Genomic DNA, 24657 nt, shown 5'->3' on the forward strand with positions numbered 1-24657 from the left:
CCCCAAATTTAACAAATTTTTGTATGCTACCCAAATAAAATTCTTTCTGCTGGGAGGACAATGATCTTTTCACAGCTGCTTTAACTTTTTCAATAAAGTCATATTTGTTGTTGTCTGCAGACATTCTTTTAAACTTTGGGACACACACACACACACACACACACACACACACACACACACACACACACACACACACTAGCCAATGCTTGGACTGAATTTTTTTTTTAAACATGGAGTTGTTTTAGGACAAAATCTTTAGACTGTCAATTGCTTCTTGCATTAGTGGCAAATCAAGCTTTATCCAGGGGTCAGGGTTCGTGGTTCAGGTGTAACATTTTCAGCAATCAAAAGCTCAAAAAGTACATGTTTCCTAAAAAGACTTCAAAGATGATACCATTTAATATAGTAACTTATGAACTCACAGAAACAAAACTGCATACATACTAACTAAAAAGAAAATCTAGTTAGAATTTGCTGCATCATTTAGCTCTGAGGTTATGAACTAAGAGGAATTACACTTCAGCCTACCTTTGTATTTCTCGTATGTATTTTATATCATACATATAACTTTTAACCAAAGGCCTCAGTAACAACTGTATTATATAATATCTAGTAAATCCCATATAATAATCTGTTCTCTATCTAATGCATAATTTGTGTTCTCATCTACTGTGTGTGTGTGTGTGTGTGTGTGTGTGTGTGTGTGTGTGTGTGTGTGTGTGTGTGTGTGTGTGTGTGTACGCACACATGCGTTTTGGCTTGCTGCAAAAGCTTGTAGCTTCCTTACACTATATGACAAATACTAATAAATGACAATTCTAATCAAGTCAAGTGATAGACAGCATTTCAGCAAGAAAAGCTTCTCCCAATGCTGACAATTCTCACTGCTCTCCCATTCACACAAAAATGCACTTTCCATGTGACCAAACAAAGAACTTTTAGGCTTTAACATAAAATCCATTCACGCTCATTACATCACTCATCTAGAGCAGTCTTGGTTCAAATTCCATCGAAGATTGGAGAAATTCTTCAAGGCCTCTTTGGAGCTGTAGTTAGCTGATCTCGGCAGAAGGAATAGGATTTTTAATGAGTTATTCAGTCTTTTCAGGCCTCACAACATGCTGATAAATATATATAGACAAACTTACACAGATATAGTATTGTATAAAATTAGGCCTAAGATACTGATGTGCTGCATCCAACCGTCATTATATCAAACATCAAGAATGTTCAAGATTTTTTTTTATTATTATTTTATATATTAAAACTAATTATTATTTTATTTCTTTCAAGTGCAAGTAATGACCTAGAGCAGCAGTTCCAAACCTTTTTTGGCTCAAAACCCCTTTCAACATAATATTTTTAATGCGAACCACTAAGTTTATATTCTCTGAAATTGTATAATATTTCTGAATTTTTATTATAAAATGTTTCCAGTACTACGTTTTTATAAGCGACATTGCATAATAATAAAAATTATTATTAAGTAATATTTATACTTTGTAAAGCAGCTATTAATAACTAGATTTCGAACAGGCTAAGAGTAGAAAACTCGCTTTTAGTCCAAATGGTAAGTGAGCATTCTGGTCTCTTGCCAAAGCTATTGGCCACAATTTTGACCCATCTCTGACAAAACCAGATGGTTCTGTTGCCACATCAGCCAAAGATAAAGCTGACCTGCTAGCATCCTATTTTCCTTCTAACTCATGTATTGATGATCTTGGTAAATCACCTCAAACCATTTCCAGTACACTCCATTCAATGCCTCTTGTGCGCTTCTGTCAAAAGGATGTCAGAAGAATTTTGATGAATCTGATGCTAAGAAAACTCCAGGTCCTGATGGTATTTCTCCACTTGTTCTCTAAACCTGCACTCCTGAGCTTACTCCTGTTTTCTGTTGTCTTTTCACTTTCTTATTCCATTCTTTCTTTTTTCACTTTCTTATGCCAGGCACACTGATATTTACAGAGTAAGAACTGACATAGTCAAATGTGGGTACCCAACCTATGTATTAGACAAGCGCTTGGTATAAGCACAAGAGCTTGACCCATCCGAGAACGTCGTCCACAAGTGACGATATACCTACTACCTATATTCCTTACTATCCAGGCACATCAGACCAGATTTCTAAAGTACTCCGCAAGTACAACATAAAATGCGTACAGCTCCCTAGTAGGAGCTTACGTTCTCTGGTTTCAAACGTTAAGACTTCCATCGCTCCTCTCTTACGTAGTGGAGTAGTATACTGCATAACTTGCAATGATTGCGGCAGTTGCTATATAGGGGAGAGCTCTAGATGCCTTCAGGATCAATTCGCCTAGGTGATACCAACCACTCAGCAATCACGGAACATTTCTAGTCGACACATGACCTTAACCCCAGATGTGACTGAGTTATCGACCAACCCTGACACTTCCGTCCCCACCATTGGCTAGAATTGTTGAACATATCATGCTGTCCAAAAGCCTTGAATCGCTGCAAGGGTACGAGGCTACACCCTAAATTGGAATCAACAGTCTTGAAACTGGACAAGTGCTGGCAGCAACCCACACTGCTCCGTGCACCAACAATTAATGCCAATCTAGTGGATAATGTTCAATCACACAGCCATGTGGACATTAGAGCATGTGCAACTCACTTGGTATTAATGCATGATGTAATGCATGAAGAATCACTACTGATAATCAAATCAAGTTGCCTCCCGAACATGCTGATATAGAAAACAATCATCCAATAAATCCACAAAAGCCTTGCTAGTGTGTGAGTGACCAACCCACAAATTCCAGTCAATATCTGGGAAATTAAAATCCCCCATTATAAGACTCTCTGATTTACTGGCCCACTCTATTTTCCTGTACAGTTTCTTATTATACTCATCAGAGTCATTAGGCCTATAGCACACTCCTACTCTCAATTTTGATCTCCCAGTGCTTATGTCACACCAAACTGACTCGACACTGCACTGTCCAGCAATGTCGACTGGCTGCACTACCTTGGATTTTATGTGTTTCTTAACTAATAGCATAACCTCTCCTCCCTTCCTATCCTGTCTGTAGACGTTTTACTTCCCAAATTCTAGTTCTGCATTCCTTATATCTGTGTGACACCACGTCTCTGATATCCCAACAATAGCATAACCCCTCCTCCCTTCCTATCCTTTCTGTAGACGTTGTACTCCCCAAATTCCAGTACTGCATTCCTCATATATCTGTGTGACACCGTGTCTCTGATATCCCAACAACATTCCAATAGAAGCAGTGCAAGAATAACTTTCACCTCTACCAGTGGCTACTGTTAATCTATTAGTCCTTGTATCCCCCCAAGCTAGCAGTTTTCCGACCCACCTAACACTGCCTCGATAGCATCAGCAAATATTCTTTCACCCTTTCTATTTAAGTGTATTCCATTCCTGTAGAAGCAGTCTCTCCTGTTAACAAGAGGTATCACAAACTTGTTTGCACTACCAAGTTTGCAACTTTATTGTCAGGAATATGGAAAATATATTGAGCAAAAAAGGATAGGTGGAATAGGACCAGGATGCGTCTGCCAGAGGGAAAATTAGATGATATTATAGAGCGGATATCATCTTTTAAGGGCACCAAAGGTGATATTGTAGTACACGTGGGCACTAATAATATCAATAGTAGGAGATCTGAGAATTTAACTAGTACAGGGTAACGTTGAAAAAAAGTCGCAAGTTAGGATTAACTTTGAAAGTATCTGCAGTCCTATCCAGATATGATAGGAGGGAGTACCCTATTGAGAGCTTTGTCAATTAATTTGTGAGGTACAATTTTTCTCAGCTTGGTCTGTTCTTGTTAACAGGAAAGACTGTTTTTACAGGGATGGGATACATTTAAATACAAGGAGTGCAAGAATATTCGCTGACGCTATTAAGTCAGCATTAGGTCAGAAAACTGATAACTTGTGGAGGATACAAAGACTAAAAGTTTCTGAAAAAAGTCAAAGGCATCAAAAGAGATGTGTTCAATTTGGTTGTTACATTTTTCTTTATGTCCCCAACATCCTGAAATCTTTCTTTCGAGGACAGTTTTTACCTTAGGAAAGAGGAATAAATCTGTTGGTGCCAAATTGGGAGAATAGAGTGGATGATTGATCTGTACAGTGTCATGCTTCACCAGAAATGTCTCCACAACAATTGCAGAATGGGTGGGGATATTGTCATGCAACAAGGACCAGCGGCTTCTCTTCAAATCGTGGCCTCACCTGAGAAATGTGCTTTAATAATCTTTGAGGCACCTGTATGCAAAATGCAGCATTGACACACACTCACTCACTCTCTCTCTCTCTCACATACACACACACCCTGTTTGTCAAAAAAAAAAAAAACATGAAAAACACTTCTGAAACAAAACATTTTTGGGCCTTGGTGATAATTTTGAAGTCCACTGCATGCTCTGATGTTTCGTCTATGGATTGTAACAAGACACCCAACATCTCCAGTGAGAATACAGTCAACAATATTAGGATTGTCTTCACAAGTCCATATGAAATCTTTGCATGATGACATTGTTCACAGCTTCTGCTCATCCATGAGGTGGTGCAGCAGAAATTTTGCACAGGCTTTCCTTACCCCTAAATCTTCGTGCAGAATTCAACGATTCATCTTCTTATTCAACTAACCAGCCATCATTCTGAACGACAAATGAAGATCTCTTACCACAATTTCCCAAACTTTTGTAACTCTGTCCTCATTTCAAGAGGTTTGGACACCCATTTCTTGGTCATCGCAAACATCCTTACATCCATCTTTGAAGTGCTTATACCATACACACTAGCACAACATGACATTTCATTAATGTAAACAGTTTTTAATATTTCATATATTTGTGTTGCAGACTTTCCCAGTTATGAGCAAAATTTGATATTCATTCACCGCTCCATTGCAAAATTGTTACACAAAATGTTAACACTACTAACGAAACTGGTTACTTGCAACTTGTCAGCCTACTGGACAATCTCTGTATCACCATCTGTTGAAGGAAGTTTGAACTACAACATACCACTGCCATTTATTTTCAAACTTGTTGAACTTGACTGCAATAGCACTGAGAACTTTACTACCAAACCTCGTATACTACAGAGAGCCCACACATGAAAACACATTTGTAAAAAGGTTAATAATTTCAGTAAATGCTTCATACATCATATTATTTCAGATCATCCTCAGTTCTCTTTCCTATTTGTACTAATTAGTCCAAACTTTTACATGAAAATACAAATGGACAAATGTAACAAAAGGAGCAATTTTAGGAATACCCCAGAGTAGTCACATTCAACATGTTTAGATACAGACCAGAACAAATCACAGCTTGCTGAATTACACATTTCTATTGCTTACTATTCGAGTAAATAACTATCTGTGTATTTGTAAATTTTAATTTATAATAATGAACTTTATTAATTACTTTTTTAATGTCATCCAGTGTATGGATCTCTGGTGAAAGGCCTCCATGAACACAAAGAAACTGCTGATTCATTAGGGCAGACAATGGAAGACAGTCAAAGGCCTCCATACAGGCATCATAAACACGCTCCGAATACTTTATCTTACCTTGAAAGAGAGAAAGGGGAAAAAATTATTACAAATGTGAACTGTATTAGTATCAGTAAAACTCCCTTAACCACCATACTCCGTCTGCAAGACTGATGTAGACTGGTTAAGACCCACCTCTCTTTAAAACAGCATTTAAGCATGTATGTACCTTCATATTAATCAGCTTTTAGGCACATTATGCATTTATGCTAGTGCCTATTCTCCTCACCTACTGTCTGTCCACAAAAATGTAATAACTCCAGTGGACAGATTTTTGATAAAATTTTATATTTGGTTTTTTCAGAAAGATTTGTTAAGCTATCTCAAAATTTAATTTAAAAAATTGGACCAAGAGAAATTCAGTAATTATTATTTCTTGTCTGTATGTCTCCACATGTAATAACTTGACTCAATGAATTTTCATGAAATTTTACAATTAACTCTTTCAAAATAATTTGGTGGGCCTCCCCAAATTTCATTAAAATAGGACCAATAGAAATCTAGCAATTACATTGATTATCCGAACTAATTGGGACCAGGGTTGGTTCAATTAATCAAATAGTTCGGATAATCAAACATACACAAGAATACCCAGTTTATAAGAAAGTGTAATTAGACCTACAATTAAATTATTGAACACAAGGTTATTACTACTTTATTTTGAAATATGAAATAATAAAAAATAATTGATTTAGGAAATGGTTTGCAAATAATAACCAAAACGTTTTGAAGAAACAATGTATATTATATTTATTTTGAACTTACCTCAGAAAACCTGGGAATTCTTATTTTTTGAGCCATCTTCATTGTCTAACTTTGAAGCAAACTCAAATTTCATTTTTTTTCTGTTCTTTATGTCAGATATGGTTCCTTTACCAACATTAAAAATCTTAGCAAGAGATAAACCAGTTTCGCCCTTTTCCGTCTATTAATAATTGTTGTCTTTTATTTGACAACTCATTGCAGTTTCTTTTGCCTTAGATGCCATTATTAACACAAAGGGGCAGCAGTATTAAAATTAAAAAGCAAAATGACAGTATTTCAGTTTGAAATAGCCACAAACAAAAACTTGAACATTGAGTGATTAGAAACAAAACGCTTGCAATAACTTCACACTGCAGTGGCTTGCAGCATATTGAGCGAAAACTAACTACCCCCCCCCCCAACATACTCCCACATTCAACAACAGACAATGGAGCATCAAGATCATGGGAGACTGTTCTGGGTCCACACAGCAGCTAAAGCCAACATTTGATTTTTAACTTTCTGTAATGACAAACTGACTATTTCTATGCTATATTACATATATTTTCAAATAAATAATCAGAAACTAATGCATTAAGCAGCAAGAGTAATATTTCAGCATAACAACCAGTGTGCACTAAAAGTAGATACTGTAATTTGGGGGGGGGGGTTCTGCTTATGGGGAGTCTGCTGCACCTGTATATAGATGGCATAAAAAATTATATTTGTTCAATGGGTCCTTCAAATCTTTACTCCTGAACAGAGGCAGAATGGAGATGACATCTGTCTTCACTTTGAAAAACCAGCCACCAACCAACATAAGAAAAAAAAATTTTTTTTAAAGCAGAATAATCACTTGAAGTGAGTCCTGGTAGTAGTAGTAGTGGCATGTGATGCAAGAAAACAAATGTATGAGCTTATGCAGCATCAGCCAAAAAAAAAAAAAAAATAAATAAATATTCACACCATTCCCTCCAAATGCCTGTCCAGTTCCTCCTTAAATTTATTCAACCTATCAACTTCCACAACGACAGATGGAAGTTTGTTCCAGCAATTAACCACCCGCTGGCTAAAGGCAAATTTCCGCACATCTATTCTACATCTTTCCTTTCATAATTTGAATTTATGCCCCCTTAGGTTCGTAATCTGAACAAGTGGAAGGATCCCATCAGAATTCAGCGTGCTGAACCCATTCAAGGCCTTATACACCTCAATCAGATCACCGCGCAGGTGCCTAGTCTCCAGCCACTGCAATTTGCAGAACTTAAGCCACTCTTGATAAGAGGATCCCTTCATTCCCCTCACCAATCTTGTTGCCCTTCTCTGTACACGCTCAAGTAAATCTACATCCTTCCTAAAATGAGGCCTCCAGACCTGTACACAGTACTCAAGGCGTGGCCTGACCATTGCCTTATACAGAGGGATAATCACCTCCTTTTCCCTGCTAGCAAAATTCCTATATATCATTGACAAAACCCCATGACCTGGCCTGGCAGCCTGTCTGCATTGCTCAGAAAACTTCATATCTGCCTGCACAATTACTCCCAGGTCTTTTTCATTTTCTACCACCTTAAGTGTAGTATCACACAGTTGGTACGTTTCTCTGGGGTTACTTCTACCCATATGCAGTACTTTGCATTTGTCAAGGTTAAACTTCAGTTGTCACTTCTTAGCCCACTGCCCAAATTATCTAGATCCTGTTGCAGTAGCATACTGCCATTACTGTCATTAACAACCCTGCCAACCTTTGTATCATCTGCAAAGGTTGGATCCACAACTATAATCCTGAAAAACAAAGTGCACAATGGAAGCATGGCACATCTATAGCTCCGAAGAGGGCACACTCTGCGAAGTCTGCCAGCAAGCAAATAATCATCACCCTCAATATGAAAAGCATTATTTACACTTATACTGTGGAAAAACGTGGTACTGTGGAAAAACAATATTAGAGTGTATACTGTGGAAAAACAATATTAGAGTGATGTTTGAAATAGACTGGATTAGTAAGCCAGAAAACATTCAATTTTAAAATCTCCAGATGACTACTGCATTATAACAATCCAAGATTGCACACAGCCTCAGCTGAACTCCATGATTTAAGCAACAAAACAGTTTCTCACAATCTAGTTCAGATCTTGGCTCTTGTGAGCCCCTGCTCCTGATTTCCTAAGTTCAAGGATGAACTAAAACATCACCATATTCCATCAGACACTTGGTTAATAAATTGGGATATCTTAAACAGTCTCGAAAAGAATTTAAAAAATTAAACTATATGGGAGTTATGCCAAAAAGGAACAATCAACATTTCATATTTTTTTATTTGCTGTACATACTGGTGTATAAGTCCATCTTTGATGCACTAAAGAAAATTGAAAAAAATATCAGATATAAAATCCTAAGCTCGAATTAAAGATATATTCTTTGTATTAGTAAAACATGAATTAATAACATGTTTAAAAATATAAGTGTAATAAATTTTAAATACAAGTATACATTGTTGCTCACCTTTTAAAATCCAAGAATCTGTTCATCTTCTTCTTCAGTCAAAAGTAGTTAAAGGAATTCATCATCATGTTTTAGGGTTTACTTTTCGAGAACTTGAAATAGTTCCTCAACATTTTCAGTTTCTTATAACAATCATTCTTCCATGTTGAGGAACTATTTACAGAGGAAACCAATTTGCAGTAGTTTTAAACAGGCAATATGGAATGGCTTATATAATCAAAGCTCTCCCTACTATGTACACAAATAGCATCAATAAGAACAATGTTGTGCCGTCATCTATGCCTCTAGAATTTGGTTTCATTATTGTTGTTATCTGGATATTTCATGGCAGAAGGGCTGTATGGCCGTTGTGTGCCTTTTGAGATTTCTTAAGGTATACTAGTTTCTCTGAGCTCAAGCCAGATAAATTTACAAATGGCAGATAAAAACGAGTATAGAGACCAATTCGTTTCAGAAACAATTTGCATTGTCCCATTATACAAGCAATACTAGGGAGCCCTATAAACATGAAAGGATACAAATGATGTACATCTACCAGCTTGTAGATACGTAGACTCTTATAAGAATGTTTTATTGTAACATGTGAAAACATGGACAATGAGGTGGAGCTTCCCCACCCCACTGTCCACTGAGCAAACAGAAATGAGTTAGACAAGTATGTCCTATGCATGCCTTCACAACAACTTCCTCTTTTGTATTCAGCTGAATGATCAAGTTCCGTGAGCATTCAGCTGAATAGAAAAAAGGAAATTTGTTATATGTATGAGTTTGCTATATTTGCATCCTGGACTTTATGCTATTTGTATAAATCGACCTGTAATCAATAGATGGAAGTTTTATTTGAGAAGTTAGTTTTTGCTGGTGTTTTGAAGCTTTATCTGCCTGTTCATTTCCTGGGATCCCCAAATGAGCTGTAATCTAATGAAAAGTAATGTTATGTATTTCTTCAAGCTGAATTAGCAATGCAAATATTCACAATTTCGTTCCATGTGGCTCATTTTTAAGAAATTACTAAAATCACTTATTTCTTAAAAGATACACTTCCTAGAATTATGTTATTATCTCATATAAACTTATATAAGGTATATAAAATAATAAGATTATCGCCTTACAAAATTTAATGTGGGTGAAAATTTAAACAAGTCTATAAATTTTGAATTTATACTCACATTCTGTTTTGAAGGTAAAGTATTCTGTTAAGTGCCTACATTCGTGGTTTCCTCGTAACAAAAAGAGTGTTGTTGGATAACACATCTTTAATGCCCAGAGGTACAGGACACACTAAATAGTATAAAAAAATAAGTATGCTTATGTTTATAACAAGCACAATGGAAACAGGAGCACAGAAAAAGAGTGAAATTTTAAAAACAATCAATATTAAAAAAAATAAGAAAAAAATTAAAAAAACTCCCCTAAATATTTCTTTATTACCTGCTGAGCAATTTGTGCTTACTTAAAAAGCAACAAGAATGAATCACTGAAATTAAATTTTCTTGGACACAACATCTGCTTAATGTTCTCACAATCTCAAACTTTGAGAGACTGTAGACACATCAGGGGGTCAGCCATTGGCAAACTGCTATGCTACCAAGTCTGTCACCATGAAGGTAAGACCAACAATATTCGAAATAGGTGTTAAAGAGTATGTGGGGGTGGGGCCTAATTTGTAGCAATACCTCTGGGTTTAGCTGATATTGCCATATGGTTTCATTGATACTGAGAGTTTTAGTTGCCAAATACGTGCTAGCTTAAATTCGCAGAGCAATTTCATTTACACTAGTGCATTTAAGGCCAGAACAATTAAATTACTAATTTAAATCATGTCTGGCATAAAATAAAAAACCTGAATATAAAAAAATTCATTTAGCTATTTCTACTTCAACATTAATTTAAACAGAAATACTGGTTTCTGCAGTTGGATGTTAAGTGAAAAGATGTATATCAAGCATTATTTTCCCATGAACACTATGCTATAAACAGGTAAGTTAACTACGAATATCGAAAATCGGACTCTGTTTTGATATTATGCTATTTTAGGCAGTTATTTGTTACCATAAATACAGTATTAACTATAACATAACAAACACATTAAAATACAGTATTTAAATCACTAAGAAGAACATTAAAAATAATCGATGAAACAATTAAAATACAAGGCTTTCAAATTGAAATTTTTGCTTATGTGAGTAGGCTTTTAAAAATTATTCAGAACTCATCTTGAAGACTCATTTGAAGAGTTTTCCATATTGTGACTTCTCTATTTCTTGGGAATGAAAATTGTCTGACAACACTTCAGTGAAATCCTTGTTTTTTTTTTTTTGAGCATAGAGATTCCATTTTACAGAATTCTCCAACTTCTCATTATAGTACTTCATTCAGGAACTACATCATTTGTCTGAATAATCTCTTTTATTGCCTCTAAATGCTTAAAAAAAAAAAACTCTTCAAAGTCCTATGCTTTAAAAGACCTTAACAAATAGAGTTTCTACTTCATTTCTATGCTCCTTTTGGTTTTCAATTTATCCAACTGATTCAGCTCTTCGCTTATCAATGTCTGATCATGTGAGGTAATCAATTCTTCAACATCATCTTTTACCAATTACCCAAGGTTGGCTGTTTGTTTATTTCCACGGCCTCAGCCTGGTTTGCTCAGTAATTTTTTCAAATCCTCTAAAGTCACGACAACGTTCTGGCCACAGTATTTTTCCAGACTCCAATCATTTTTTCGAGACCCCATTGATTCCACTCATTTTTTTGAGACCCCCATCATTCATTTTTTCCAGATGCCATTCATTTCCAAATCTTTGGAAATGTTCATTCCATTCTAAATATCACTTCAATGATATTTAGGCATGTTGAATTACTTCCAATATTGTTTTGAGTTGAAATCCTTCCATTTTACTGCGAAAACCGCCTATGCTAAGTGTGCACGATATTTGCAATAACAAGCCTAATCCACAGTTTGAAACAGTGCACTTACATTTTGTGGAAAGTAAACAAACAACCTCGTCTTCAGGCAATTTTTCTACACCTTCACAAATACCTCAGAGATCCACAAAAATATTCTTGCAGACAGCAGCACTTTATAGACAAAGTTACTTTCAATGTAATCTTCATTATTAACACCAGATTTCTGAATCATTAACAGCTGGGCAAAAAAAAAAAAAAAAAACCCCCAACATACCATTCCTGATAAACTATGTAACCCAAGCCTCCTTATTTCTTTCCAAAGAATAAGCAACCTTGATCTCAGGTAGACTTTTATTAGTAGTAGTAAACTAGCACTGGTCTCAGTTTAAAATATCTTGTAGCATTCTCTCCTTTGGAAAAAATTAAACAGTTGTGGAAACATAAAGGGATGCCTATATTTTCAATTCAAACCTATATTTAACCCCAGGAGTTCAACATCTGGTGAGTATGGGCTTGCACACCCAGGGTCCTGAGCTGGATATCATCATTCTTCTCTTTCTTGATGATTCCTTTCTACTTCTGATTCTCTCTCTCTCTCTCTCTCTCTCTCTCTCTCTCTCGAATTTTTTTTTTGGCTGGTGCAGCATAAGCCTCGGGCTTCCTTGCACCATATGGCTAATAATAATAATTTAACAATGAAGTTAGTGATGGAAATTACTGACCAGTGGTTAGCAACCTTTTTGGAGTAGAAGGCTGCATCCATATCAGCCTTCATAAAGAGAGAAGCACAACTAGCAGATTTTTTTTAAAAAATATTATTTAAAAAGGATAGTTGTAGATTAGACATCTGTTGCAGAAATCTGTTGCTTTCAACCACTAAGTGATTGAACAAACTTCCATTTGGTGTCATGGAGGTTTGTAGTTTGAATGAATATTTAAGAAAGAATTACAGACAAATTATTCGAAGAAATGGACAAATAAGGTGGTTGAAAATAAGGTATGGTTGGTTTTTTTATTTATTTTGGCTAATGCTGTATATGCTTGCTTCCCTGCATCACGTGCCACTATAATGCTATATTTAAAAGTTACATTAGCACACATGTGGGCTTTTTTCCAAACAATCAATTTGATATTACTGTTTTTTTTTTTTTTTTTGGAAAAATATAAAAAATAACAACACTGGCTAATTTCAAAAATACCAAAATTATGTCTGAATCGCATCATTTGAAAGATACTGAAATTTTAATAACTTAATGCATGCTCAATTTCATACAGTAATATATGCACTACCTTAAAAATAAGTCATTCATTTAAAAATACTTTAATCAACCATATAATGTAAACATACATTCTATTTTCTTAGAAATGTTTGCCAGTTAGAGATTTCTTATAGTCCATTTAGCTTTCCCTCTTATGAAACTGGCAGTAATCTCCCATCACTGCAGTATCCTGGGGTACAACATTTTCAACACGTCCTGATGAAAGCATTCCCCTTTTGGGGGAATGCTTTCATCAGGACACATGTTGAAAATGTTGTGGAAGTTGTAGAAACAAAGTATACACTGTGGTATACGCTTATAGTAGAATGAGTGCAAAAATATATGCTTGCACACTAATGTTAGAAGTATAGCAAACATACCTGATGAATTTGACTGCTGGCTAAGTGAACAAATGTGGATGTAGTAGGGATACCAGAAACGTGATGCCACTCGGACATAACTGATATGGAATTTGAGTATGGTGCATACAGTATGTAAGGAAGGAAAGGCAAAAAAAAAAAAAAAAAAAAAACTGAGGTGGGGTGATGCTCTTTGTTGAGAAGCACATAGAATCTAAGGCAGTGGCACCCAGATGACATTGATGACAAGCACAATGTTGGGTCAGTTTGGTATAAGCATTGGGAAAACCAAAATGAAAAATGGGCATCTGCTATATACCAAATAACTCTGCAAGAATAATTAACAACTACACAGGCAGTTTAAAGCTGGACAGTAAATTGGAATGTTTTATAATGGGGAACTTTAACATTCCAAATAGTGACAGGAACTTGCAGATTGGTTACTTATACAATAGCATAAATTTCTGGATTTACTGGATGATTTTAGAGAGGTAACAAGAGGAAGTAATAAACTTCATCTGATTAACAGCAATAACTCATCATTAAGAATATCCAAATAAAGGAACAAACAGGTGGCACTAACCATAATATATTGATGTGGGATATACTTAAAATATAACTTCTGACAAGGGTAAAGTGAAGGGATTTTGCTTTCATAAAGACAATTACAATGGTCTTAAACATTCCTAAACTGCTTTCAGTGGGACCAACTGATGATGTTACCAACTGCAAATTCTAAATGAGAGGCATTCAAGGAAGTAATCACAGAAGTTTGTAAGCTTTTTACACCAATTATGAGATATATCTTCAGGGCTGAGACCTGAATCAATATGATGTTAGATGAACTGATGAGACTAGTGTAGTAGTGGTAGAGAAGAAAAATGCATTGGATGATTAGAAACTAGCAGGGGTCATGGAATCCTACAGCAAGTACAAACTAGTCTGCAATCAAGTCACTAAGGAAGTTAGGCAAGTTAAGGCAGACTATGAGAAGTCCTAGGTTTAGAACACAAAGGAAAGGAACAAAAAGGTTTCTTTGCTCGTGTTAACATTAGAAAGAAAAGGATGAACAAAACTGGCCCACTAGACATCTAGTTCATAAATGGCATAACTATTGATGATCCTTTTCAGATTTCAGCATCTACATTCACATACGAATGTTTTTAGGGATGGGAATACCTGATGCATACCAAGTTATAACTGGGAGCTAAATGATTATAAATGAGAAGAAAGTGAAGAGAAAAAGCTAAAAGCAAATAAGGCACCCATGGCTAATCCGATATATCCATTTATAATAAAAGAAATAACCAAACCCTCAGCATAATTATGAGGACATCCTTGGATTCAAAGGATGTGCCTAACTACAAATGTGGCTCCTATTCACAAGGAGGTGATCAAAGGGCAACATTAGCAATTATATAGACCTATAAAGTTGACTTCTGTGCCAGGGAAAATAATGAGTCAGTGGCTAAAGAAGTATTACAGGATCATCTTACCAGGAATGGAATTATACAGAAATCACAGCAAGATTTCAAAGGGAGTAGAAGCATATAATAATTTTGACATCATATATTTACATTTCAGTAAAGCTTTTTTACACTGTTCCACATGAAAGACCACTATACAAATTGGAGAACTGTGGCATTACGGTCAAGTTACCGCTACAGATAAAGAGATGACATTATCTCTTTATCTGACATATGATGACATTAAACTTTATAAATCCTGTAACTCACTTGCTGACTATATTAAACTTCAGACTTTTCTTGAATCCTTTTATCATTGGACCAAACTTATAAATCTACAAATAAATGCAAGGTGGTTTCTTACAAAGATCCTCATAAGAGTCATCCAGTTTGGTTACAGTGTAGAACATCAAGAGTTATTAATTGCCAATGAAATATATGATCTAGGTGTCATATTCTCAAACAACTGTTCCGTCTCATCTCACATTTCTGAACAAGAGATTAGGTTTCATAAAGCATTATTCTGCCTCTCTCGGCAATACTCATTTAACCAAAAACACCACTCTGGTGGTTCCCCTATTAGAATTCGCATGTCCTCTCAGGTCCCAAAACAACAAATTAGAAAAAATCCAAATTAAAATAATAAAATACAAAAGGATCAACTAGTTAATTATCAGTGCCGATTACAAGCATCTTTTAGCAAAATATCAATTAACCAACCTCCCAAAAAGAAGAATGCAATGAGGACTAAAACTAATATATAAAAAAATTAACAGAAAATGTATGAACAACTCACTATTGCAATATCTCCTGTTTTCAATTACAGAAACAATCATTAATTTTCCCTCAAGTATCGAACAGATTAGAGAAAATAGCCCAATTTCCTATTTATAAATATTATAGATATTAACAATTTCGATCCTTTTATTTCATTTAGTTCATTTATTCAATCCATCTCCATTCAATTCTATAACACCACAATGAAAACATTTCTTTTATGTTAAATCAACTGATTTGTAATTATTTAAAATACTTATAATCATCTGGGCTTTATAATTGTAAAATTACGTAGGTTTTTTTTTTTTTTTTAAATCAAACATTTCACGAGTTTATATATCTTTCATAGTTATTTGTAAATATGTTATTATTGTAAATTTTTTCTCCCCTTTCAATCATTGTACAGTTGTAACACATTTATGTTCCATATTGTACAAATGTATGATATGACAGTTTTCTCTTACATTGTCAGAAGGCAAAACCATAATGTGTGTGAGGTTAAATAAATAAACAAATTCCAGGAGCCTTACTTTCCTTTATGTCTGAAAGTTTTCCTAATAAACAAACAATCATCAGTAATTTTGAAATCACTAACTGCATATGACTCAAACACACTTACACTGCCTCTCTTCAACATGAAGGGGCTTTCATATGGAAGAGAGGCAAAGTACCTATTCAATTCATTAGCAACATCATCTGAAGTTATCTAAGACTTTCCCCATACCCAGTAACACACAAGGGTCCTATCCACTTCATCTTTTTTACTTTTTAATTCACATAGAGGAAAAATTACTTGCCCCATTCTTTGCTCTCTTAGCCAGTGCTTTTTTATACTCAGCCACCTCCCTAACCTTATTTGTGATACTGTTACAGATCAACTTGTAGTTGTAGACTTCAATACTTTTCATCGCTCTTTCACATGCTATCTTTTTCTGCTCTATCAAACCAGCCAATTCCGTGTTTTTGCTTTAAAGGTATTCCATAATTCAAATGTATTTGCCCTCCCTCTGCAATCCTCCCAATTAATAGATGCCTTGTAGTCCCTTAAACTGCCATAGTCCTCTGCTGAAATTAAAACCTGTGCCTTTACCTTTAAATACTGCAACACCTTTCCTCATCTTCCAATGAAAGACTGCATGATCACTACCTGCCAAATGATTCCTGTACTTTAAGCCCTGTGATGTCATCTGATTCATGAGTAATAATGAGGTCAAGAATATTCTCACCCATAGTATTTTCTCTACCATGCTGGTGCAAATAATAATCATCTAATTTATTTAAAAATTGTTCCCTTGCGAGTTTCCCACTTATTCCAATCAATTAGGGGCAGCTTGAAGTCACCCATAATAAGACATTCACACTTGCATGCCCATTTCATTTGCATGTAGACTCTTGTCATAATCTTCGCAATCTGGTCTGTTGATTACTCCCACTTTCATTATACCTTTTCTTCCAACAAACTCACACAAAACAGATTCTATACTGGCAGACAACTTTTGACTCATCAAAAAGGTCTTTTTGCACTTGGGTGGCTTTTGATAAGATGCATGACCCCACCACCCCTTCTATCTTCTCTTTCTTTCCTAGATACATTATATATACCATAGTGGAACTTGTCATCCCCAATTTCCTAGTGGCACCAATTTCTGTTAGATCTATTATGTCAGCATTAGTTGTCCTATCCAGAGGTTCAAATTCAGCCATTTTACTCACAATGCACTTGATGTTACTGTAGACACAGTTAAGACTAAGTATTCTTGTAAAGTTTACTACTCTAACACCCACCCCTCAAAGTTATTTAAGTTGTTTTCCTAGCTTCATCTTCCCGTTCATTTTAAACATTGCTACCTTCAGAACATCTTGCAAACATTGGCAGTTATGGAAACAAACAAGAATTATCTTGACCTATATCATCAGATAAACACAACCTTATATTACACTTCCCCCACCAGTTCCCCCGAACCATTAAAGTAACTGAATAACACTGGTGTGTGGCTCATTTTTATCAGCGTAGCCCACACCACAAATGCGCACCACGCTGATAAAAATTTAATCCTAGAACCTTGCAGATTCCCTCAAGTCTTCAGTTAATGCATGAGGCTTTCATTCTATAATCCCTCCTATTGTCTCTGTGTAAAATTGCAGACACATACACATTCACATTGTGACCTAACTCGCAGCATATTTTCAGCACAGTCCTATATTTATCCAACAAATGGTCAGGTCATGTTTGTTTAATATCGTTAGTTCCCATGTGAATAATAATGCTCTCTTTATCCCTCTTAAAATCTGTTGGTAACATCATTAACTGCTGCTCCCAGCAAACTATCTGGTTATGGTCCATCCATCCATATTAAAAAAAAAATATATATGTTACCCATTTCCCTAACAATAGTCTCCCAATAAAGCAATCTCTTTCAACCAGAGTGCTATACACTTAAATATTCTTTTCTTGGACCCAAATTAGGAGTGCATCATTTTATAAGTAGCAGTATAGTTCTAGTTATGCTCGTTATTATTATTTTTAAGTTAGACAGTTTTTGTAGGCTACTTGATATACGTAAAACAGTTGTTTCACGTTTTAGAGCTACCTATTTAGGTAGCTCTAAAGTAAAACTAGATAGCGTAATATATATCACTGCATTTAGAAATCTATTAGATAGTGTAGTACTGATAACACTAGTTTACAAATTCGAGTTTGTTCACTGGGGTTTGAATTTCAATAGGTCCTACTGCCGAAATACGTTTCTGCGACTTCAAATATGACTTAGATTTTTTTCTATCACATCCAGATACAACACAATTTAAGAAATAAAAAAGTATTGTTTTTAACAAAAGTATATAACTTTATTGTATTTAGTAATGACAAATTAATAGTATTACATTTTCATATATCAAAAAATACGTAAATACTAACAAGTATTAATCGAAATTCTGAAACTTTCATTAATCAGAACTTAGTCTCTTCGTTTGAAAAGAACGTTTAATCATTTTTCTTTTATGTACAGTGCCAGGTTTCTCTCTTTTTAAACACCAGCAGTAGTCGGCTATTATGGTTGTATTCCATCTTCCCTGGTACCTCTGCTCCATTTCCTTTATGTCCTGATGGAATCTATCTCCTTGTTCTTCGCTCATCTGTGCAAGATTTAGGGGGGAAAAAATCAAGATGGGCATGCAAAAAGTGAATTTTGATGCTCATATTGCAAACTTTTCAAGTATATTTTGAACAATTTTCTCATAATCCTGTGATTTATGATTTCCTAAAAAATTTTCCATTACACTTTTAAAAGCAATCCAGGCTTCCCTTTCAACATCAGTCATAGTAGTTTCAAACTGACCGTCTAAAACCAATTTTCTAATTTGGGGACAAATGAAGATACCCTCCTTAAATTTTGCATCAGATAAACCGGGAAATTTACTGCAAAGGTACTTAAAGCACTTGCCATCCTTATTCAATGCTTTAACAAATTGCTTCATTATGCCTAATTTGATATGCAGTGGAGGTAAAAGTATTTTATCTGGCTTCACCAAACTTTCGTGCACAATATTTTTTGACCCCATTGTAAGATTGTGCCTCCGAAGCCATTGCTTCTTTGTCCAATGCAGCACTTTAGCTCTGCTATCCCATTCACAAAAAAAGCATGGCATTTTAGTGTACCCACCCTGTTGTCCCAACAACATAGTCTCCACATAGTTGCCATTCGTGATCTTAATATTTAATTTTCTCCAGAAGCAACTTTAGATTGTCATAAGTTTCTTTTAAGTAGACTGAATGCTCAACTGGCACAGATGTGTACTTATCTCAATTATACAAGAGAACACCTTTTCAACTTTGGTCATTAAGGTTGTCACAGACATTCTCTCAGATATGCCAGACAAGCTGTACTTGCTACATGGGAGTCTAAAACGCTGATTGAACTGATATTAGGGTGACACTCAAGTCAAGTGGACCAAATTTTGGCAAAGTCCAGATGGTCTGTGACAGCCAAATCCTCTGCTTCCACATTCACAATGGTGGGACTGTTAATAATCCTGGGTATAACCTCCATGCACAAATACATGGTGGGTGACCACCCAGGTGTGTGTGTGTGTGTGTGTGTGTGTGTGTGTGTGTGTGTGTGTGTGTGTGTGTGTGTGTGTGTGTGTAAGCAGGGGTCGAAGTGTGGTGCCAACACCACATGGAGGAATGCCGCCCCTCTATGTTACCAGGCAGTACTAGGTGGTAGATGACTCTCATCAGCCGGTGTAATACCACCACTTGGCTTATTGGAGGCTTGAAATGGTGGAACCCATGTTTAGTCTCTAGAGCTAAGTTTCGGTCAACCCTTCCCCATCTCTGCCAATCTGCAATATGATTGATGACTTTTGAGACAAGATCCAATATTCCTTACATTTCGAGGGTACAGCTCTAAAACGGTGTTTGCAGACCGGACGCTAGATAGCACTTTTTCTTATTATTGAATACACCATGAATTGTCAAACTAATAGAGCAAGCTTATCTGCAAAAAGATCTAAACCTCCCAAACACTTCCTAATTCATTTCACAAATATACATGGTCTCAATTCTAATCTCAATGATGTCCATTTCCACTTGCAGTCTACCAAACCCCATGTACTCTTTCTGACAGAAACTCAGTTATCGGTTTATTCAACTACTGCTCACCTCAGATGCCCAAATTATTCGCCGTATGATTCCTTTCGCCTCAAAGGTGGTACTTGTGCATATGTCCATTCTAATATTCCCTGTTAGAGACTTGGCAATTTGGAATCTCCTCTCTTTGATTTTCTCTGGCTTAAAATCTCTCTACCTCATTGTGTCAACTTCATCTGTTGTCTCTACCGTTCTCCCAACTCCACTAATCACTTGCTCTTTGACTCTCTTGACTTTCTCCAGTCCAACTTTCCTAACAGTGCGGTAATTTTAATGTTCACAACTCCAGCTGGCTTCCGTTTTCTAGTCACGCCGACCCAGCTGGTCGAGATGCTGAGGCTTTTGCAATTACTAATGATCTTGCACAGATTGTTCATTTACCTACAAGAATACTGGACAATCCTAATCATACAGCCAACACGCTTGATCTTTTTCTCACAAACAACCCTTCTAAGTACACGGTCAAAGTGAGAGGTCCTTTAGGTACTTCAGATCGCAACTTGGAAATTGTCTCTTCTCCAATGGAGCCTTTATCTCATGACTATTCCCAACCTAGTGTTGTTTGGCATTACAAGAATGCAAAATGGGATGACCTGCGAGATTTCTTTTCTTCTTTTCCTTGGTCAGATTACCGTTTCAAAACTTCTGATGTCAACTTTTGCTCAGATCGTGTCAGTGAAATTATTCTTGCAGGAATGGAATCTTTTATGCCACACTACACTTTAAAATCTCATCCTTTATCTAAACCTTGGTTTCCAATAAATGTACTAAGGTTGTTCAAGAGAAGAATGTTACATATTAATTGGCTTGTTTCTAATTCTTCAGTTTCATTTTCTGCCTACACAAAAGCTTGCAACAATTGTAAAGCAGTTATTAATCGGTCCAAACTAGAGTTTGAGCAGGCTAAGAGTAGAAAACTTGCATCTTGCCCTAATGGTAGCCAAGCATTCTGATCTCTTTCCAAAGCTATTGGCCGCAACTTTTGCCCATCTCTGCTCCCACCTCTGCCGAAACCAGATGGTTCTGTTGTCACTTCAGCCAAGAGATAAAGCTGACCTGCTAGCAACCCATTTTTCTTTCAACTCATGTATTAATGATCTTGGTAAAACACCTCCCAACATTCCCAACACCCTCCATTCAATGCCTCCTGTAGTCTTCCATCAAAAGGATGTCAGAAGGATTTTGACGAAACTTGATGCTAAGAAAGCTCCAGGTCCCGATGGTATTTCTCCACTTGTTCTCAAAACCTGTGCTCCTGAACTTACTCCTATTCTTCACCACCTTTTTTCACTTTCTTATTCCAAATGTATTTTTTCATCTCCTTGAAAATTTGCTCGTATCCAGCCAGTTCTTAAAAAGGGACAAATCCCTCCTATCCAATTATCATCCATTGCAATTACTTCTACTCTTTTTAAAGTAATGGAAAAATCAATTAACCACCAACTCTTAAACTACCTAGAAACCTTCTGTCTGATCAACAATCGCCAGAATGGATTCAGTCAGTGTCGATCCACTGGTGATATTCTGGCTTATGTTACCCATTTATGGACTAATTCAATGGAAAGGTTCGGGGAAACACAAGTAGTTGCTCTTGACATCTCAAAGGCTTTCGATTGTGTTTGGCATAAAGGTCTTCTAAACAAGCTTCCATCTTATGGTTTGCCAACTTTTTTTTGTAATTGGTTATCCAGTTTTCTCTCTCTCTCTGATTGCTCACTGAGGTGATGGTAGATGGCTCTCAATCTTCAAACTTCTCCAGAAATGCCAGTGTCCTCCGAGGTTCAGTTCTTTCCCCCACTCTTTTCCTTTTGTATATTAATGACCTTCTTCCATTGACTGGAAATCCTATCCGTAGTTTTGCCGATGCTAATACATTGCATTCCACTTTCCATTTTGAGAAACCTTGTCCTGCTCAATCAGCTTCAACTTCTCAAAAATCTGCTACCAATTCCTTAAATGCCGATCTTCAGGTAATTCTCCAGTAGGGCAAAGACAACTGAGTTGATTTCAACCCTTCTAAAACTCAGTCTTGTCTTATATCTCGCAAAAAGGATTTTTCTGCTCCTATGCTTATCTTTGGTGACACTTCGATTTCTAGACAAAATGATATATCTCTTTTGGGGATTACCCTGACTTCTAATCCCTCTTGACACAAACACATTACAAATATTCCTCCCCCTGCATCTAAAAAAGTTGGTTTTCTCTTTCGCTCTCGGCATTACTTTTCTTCCAAACAGCTGCTCACTCTGTATAAATCGCAAATCCGCCCTACCATGGAATATTGTTCCCACATCTGGGGTGGTGTCCCCAATATTACCGTTTTTACAAAATCGGTATTTCAGAAGAGGGCAGTTGGGTTAATTAATGATTCATCTCCAACAGAGTCTCTCCACTCAGTGTCTCATAGACGTGTTTCTGCTGCATGCCTCTTCTACAGATACTTCCATGGGGACTGTTCTTGCTGTTATAATTCCCGCTCTCTCTTTCAAAATAATCCGAACATGTGCAGTGAACAGCCAACATCCATTTACTGTCCAACTTCAAACTCACAGAACCAATTTTTCATCTTCGTCGTTTATTCATTCAACTGCCGTTTTTTGGAACAACCTTCCTTCATACTTATTTCCTGAAAATTACAGTCTACAGAAGTTCAAGTCCAATGTGAACAAATATCTTCTTTCGTCTTCTCAACCTCCAATTCAAGCACGGTACTAAGTACTATAGGTTCTAATACCTCTCGTGTTTGGGGTTTACATAAAAAAAAAAAAAAAAAACTAGTCTTAAAAGAGTCTATAAACAGTCTCCATTCACTAGGAACATATGAAGGAGCTCCTAAGGCATTTATTAAACCAGAAATATCACTGCAATATATGAGAGGACCTTCTTGTTAAAAATACTGTATAAACTCCCCTTCACGATTTCTGTACCATGAAAATGATGTACCTGGAGCAAGTAAGTTCTTTGCTTGAAGTCTGGATCCTAGAATTTCAGCAGCATACTTTGGAAGACCTAAGTCGCTTACTAAATCATTCAGTTCCACTTGCGTGAATTGCTGTGGTGATAAAATATTTTCTGGTTGATAATTTAACACTAACCTCTTTAGCTTCTGCTTCGGTGGAAGAAGATGTGGACTCCAAAGTTTCTGGTGGAGGTTTTACAGGCAGATGAGGTCCATGCGGAACCGATCTTATGGCTGATGGTAGATCTGGATATCTGATGTCCTTTTTATTTTTTGAATTGTAACCTTTAACGTCACATACACAAAAGTAACATTCGGCATGGCTTACTGGCTTGCGCCACACCATAGGAATAGCAAATGGCAAGCACACCTTTTTTCCTTGACTCCATTTTGTAAAATGTTCGACACATGTATGGCATACTTTATGCAGTGCCCACGATTTATCCTGATTGCCTAGTTTTATGTCAAAGTATGCATAATACGATGTTTTTACAAAATCGGTAATATTTAACCTCTGCTTTACAGGAACAAAACAACCACATATGTAACAAAATATGTTGGGACTGTTTATACAGTTTTTGGGTGCCATACTAAAAGAAAACTAACACACAATGAGAGCTCACGAAGTTTTTACAGGAGTACTGTGACTGCATAAGGGATGTGCCACTTATATTAACCCCAGGGGCTCTCATCTGGTGAGTATGGGCTTGGCACACCCAGGGTCCTGAGCTGGATATCATCATTCTTCTCTTCCTTGGTGATTTCCTTCTACCTCTCTCTCTCTCTCTCTCTCTCTCTCTCAGGGTAAATTAGAATTATTATTTTTTTTTTTTTGGCTGGTGCAGCAAAAGCCTCAGGCTTCCTTGCACCATATGGCTAATGATAATAAAATATAGGCTCTGTGGTTGAGTGGACTGCACAAACAAGTGAGTGCATGCTCAGACAAGTTTAACCCATAAGGAGTCTTCCAGACTCTACTCAGAAAATAAAATTCTGGAAATCACAGATGGGCCGGAAGAGCGAGGTGGGGGGCGTCTACCTTCCTGGGTCAAGGTCAGCTACCATGCAGTATGTGTAGTTATGGGTTAAACATGCAATCTGTTGTATTTGAGGCAAATATTTGATACGGATTACAAATATAGGAGTATAAAACTTGTAAACCATTGCAAAAACTATAATTATGTACACATTTGCATATAATACCTAGGTGGTGCCTCCGTAGCCAGGTGGGCAGGAGCAGCAGTGCGTAGCACACGCTTCTTGATTAGACAAGGGTTCGAGCCCGTGATCATCAAATACGGAGGATGCGGAAAGGTCAGGGCATGACCACCGCATATCCCCGGAGCAATATGGCCTTAGTTGCTAATGCTCCTAAAAACCAAATAAACAAACAAACAAACAATACCTAGGTAATATTTTGTTAATGAATTGTGAAAAATCTTTATGTGATAGAAACAAACGGACTTTGGT

At 36.4% G+C, this 24657-nt stretch overlaps 1 protein-coding gene across 1 annotated transcript in view; it reads right to left on the reverse strand.

Moving 5' to 3' along the window:
- LOC150081621 (serine/threonine-protein phosphatase 2B catalytic subunit 2-like) overlaps positions 1-24657 on the reverse strand; it is a 148012-nt gene that overhangs the window by 76699 nt on the left and 46656 nt on the right. Inside the window, exons 4-5 of the mRNA XM_090380569.1 lie at positions 9976-10087; positions 5430-5575 (exon numbers count right to left, since the gene is read on the reverse strand). Of these exons, the coding sequence (XP_090236695.1) occupies positions 5430-5575; positions 9976-10087 (258 nt within the window). The remainder of the gene's footprint in view (positions 1-5429; positions 5576-9975; positions 10088-24657) is intronic.

Source organism: Mastigoproctus giganteus, chromosome 8, assembly GCF_048544385.1.
Source record: "Mastigoproctus giganteus isolate SK-2022 chromosome 8, ASM4854438v1, whole genome shotgun sequence".
NCBI classification, from domain to species: Eukaryota; Metazoa; Arthropoda; class Arachnida; order Uropygi; family Thelyphonidae; genus Mastigoproctus; species Mastigoproctus giganteus.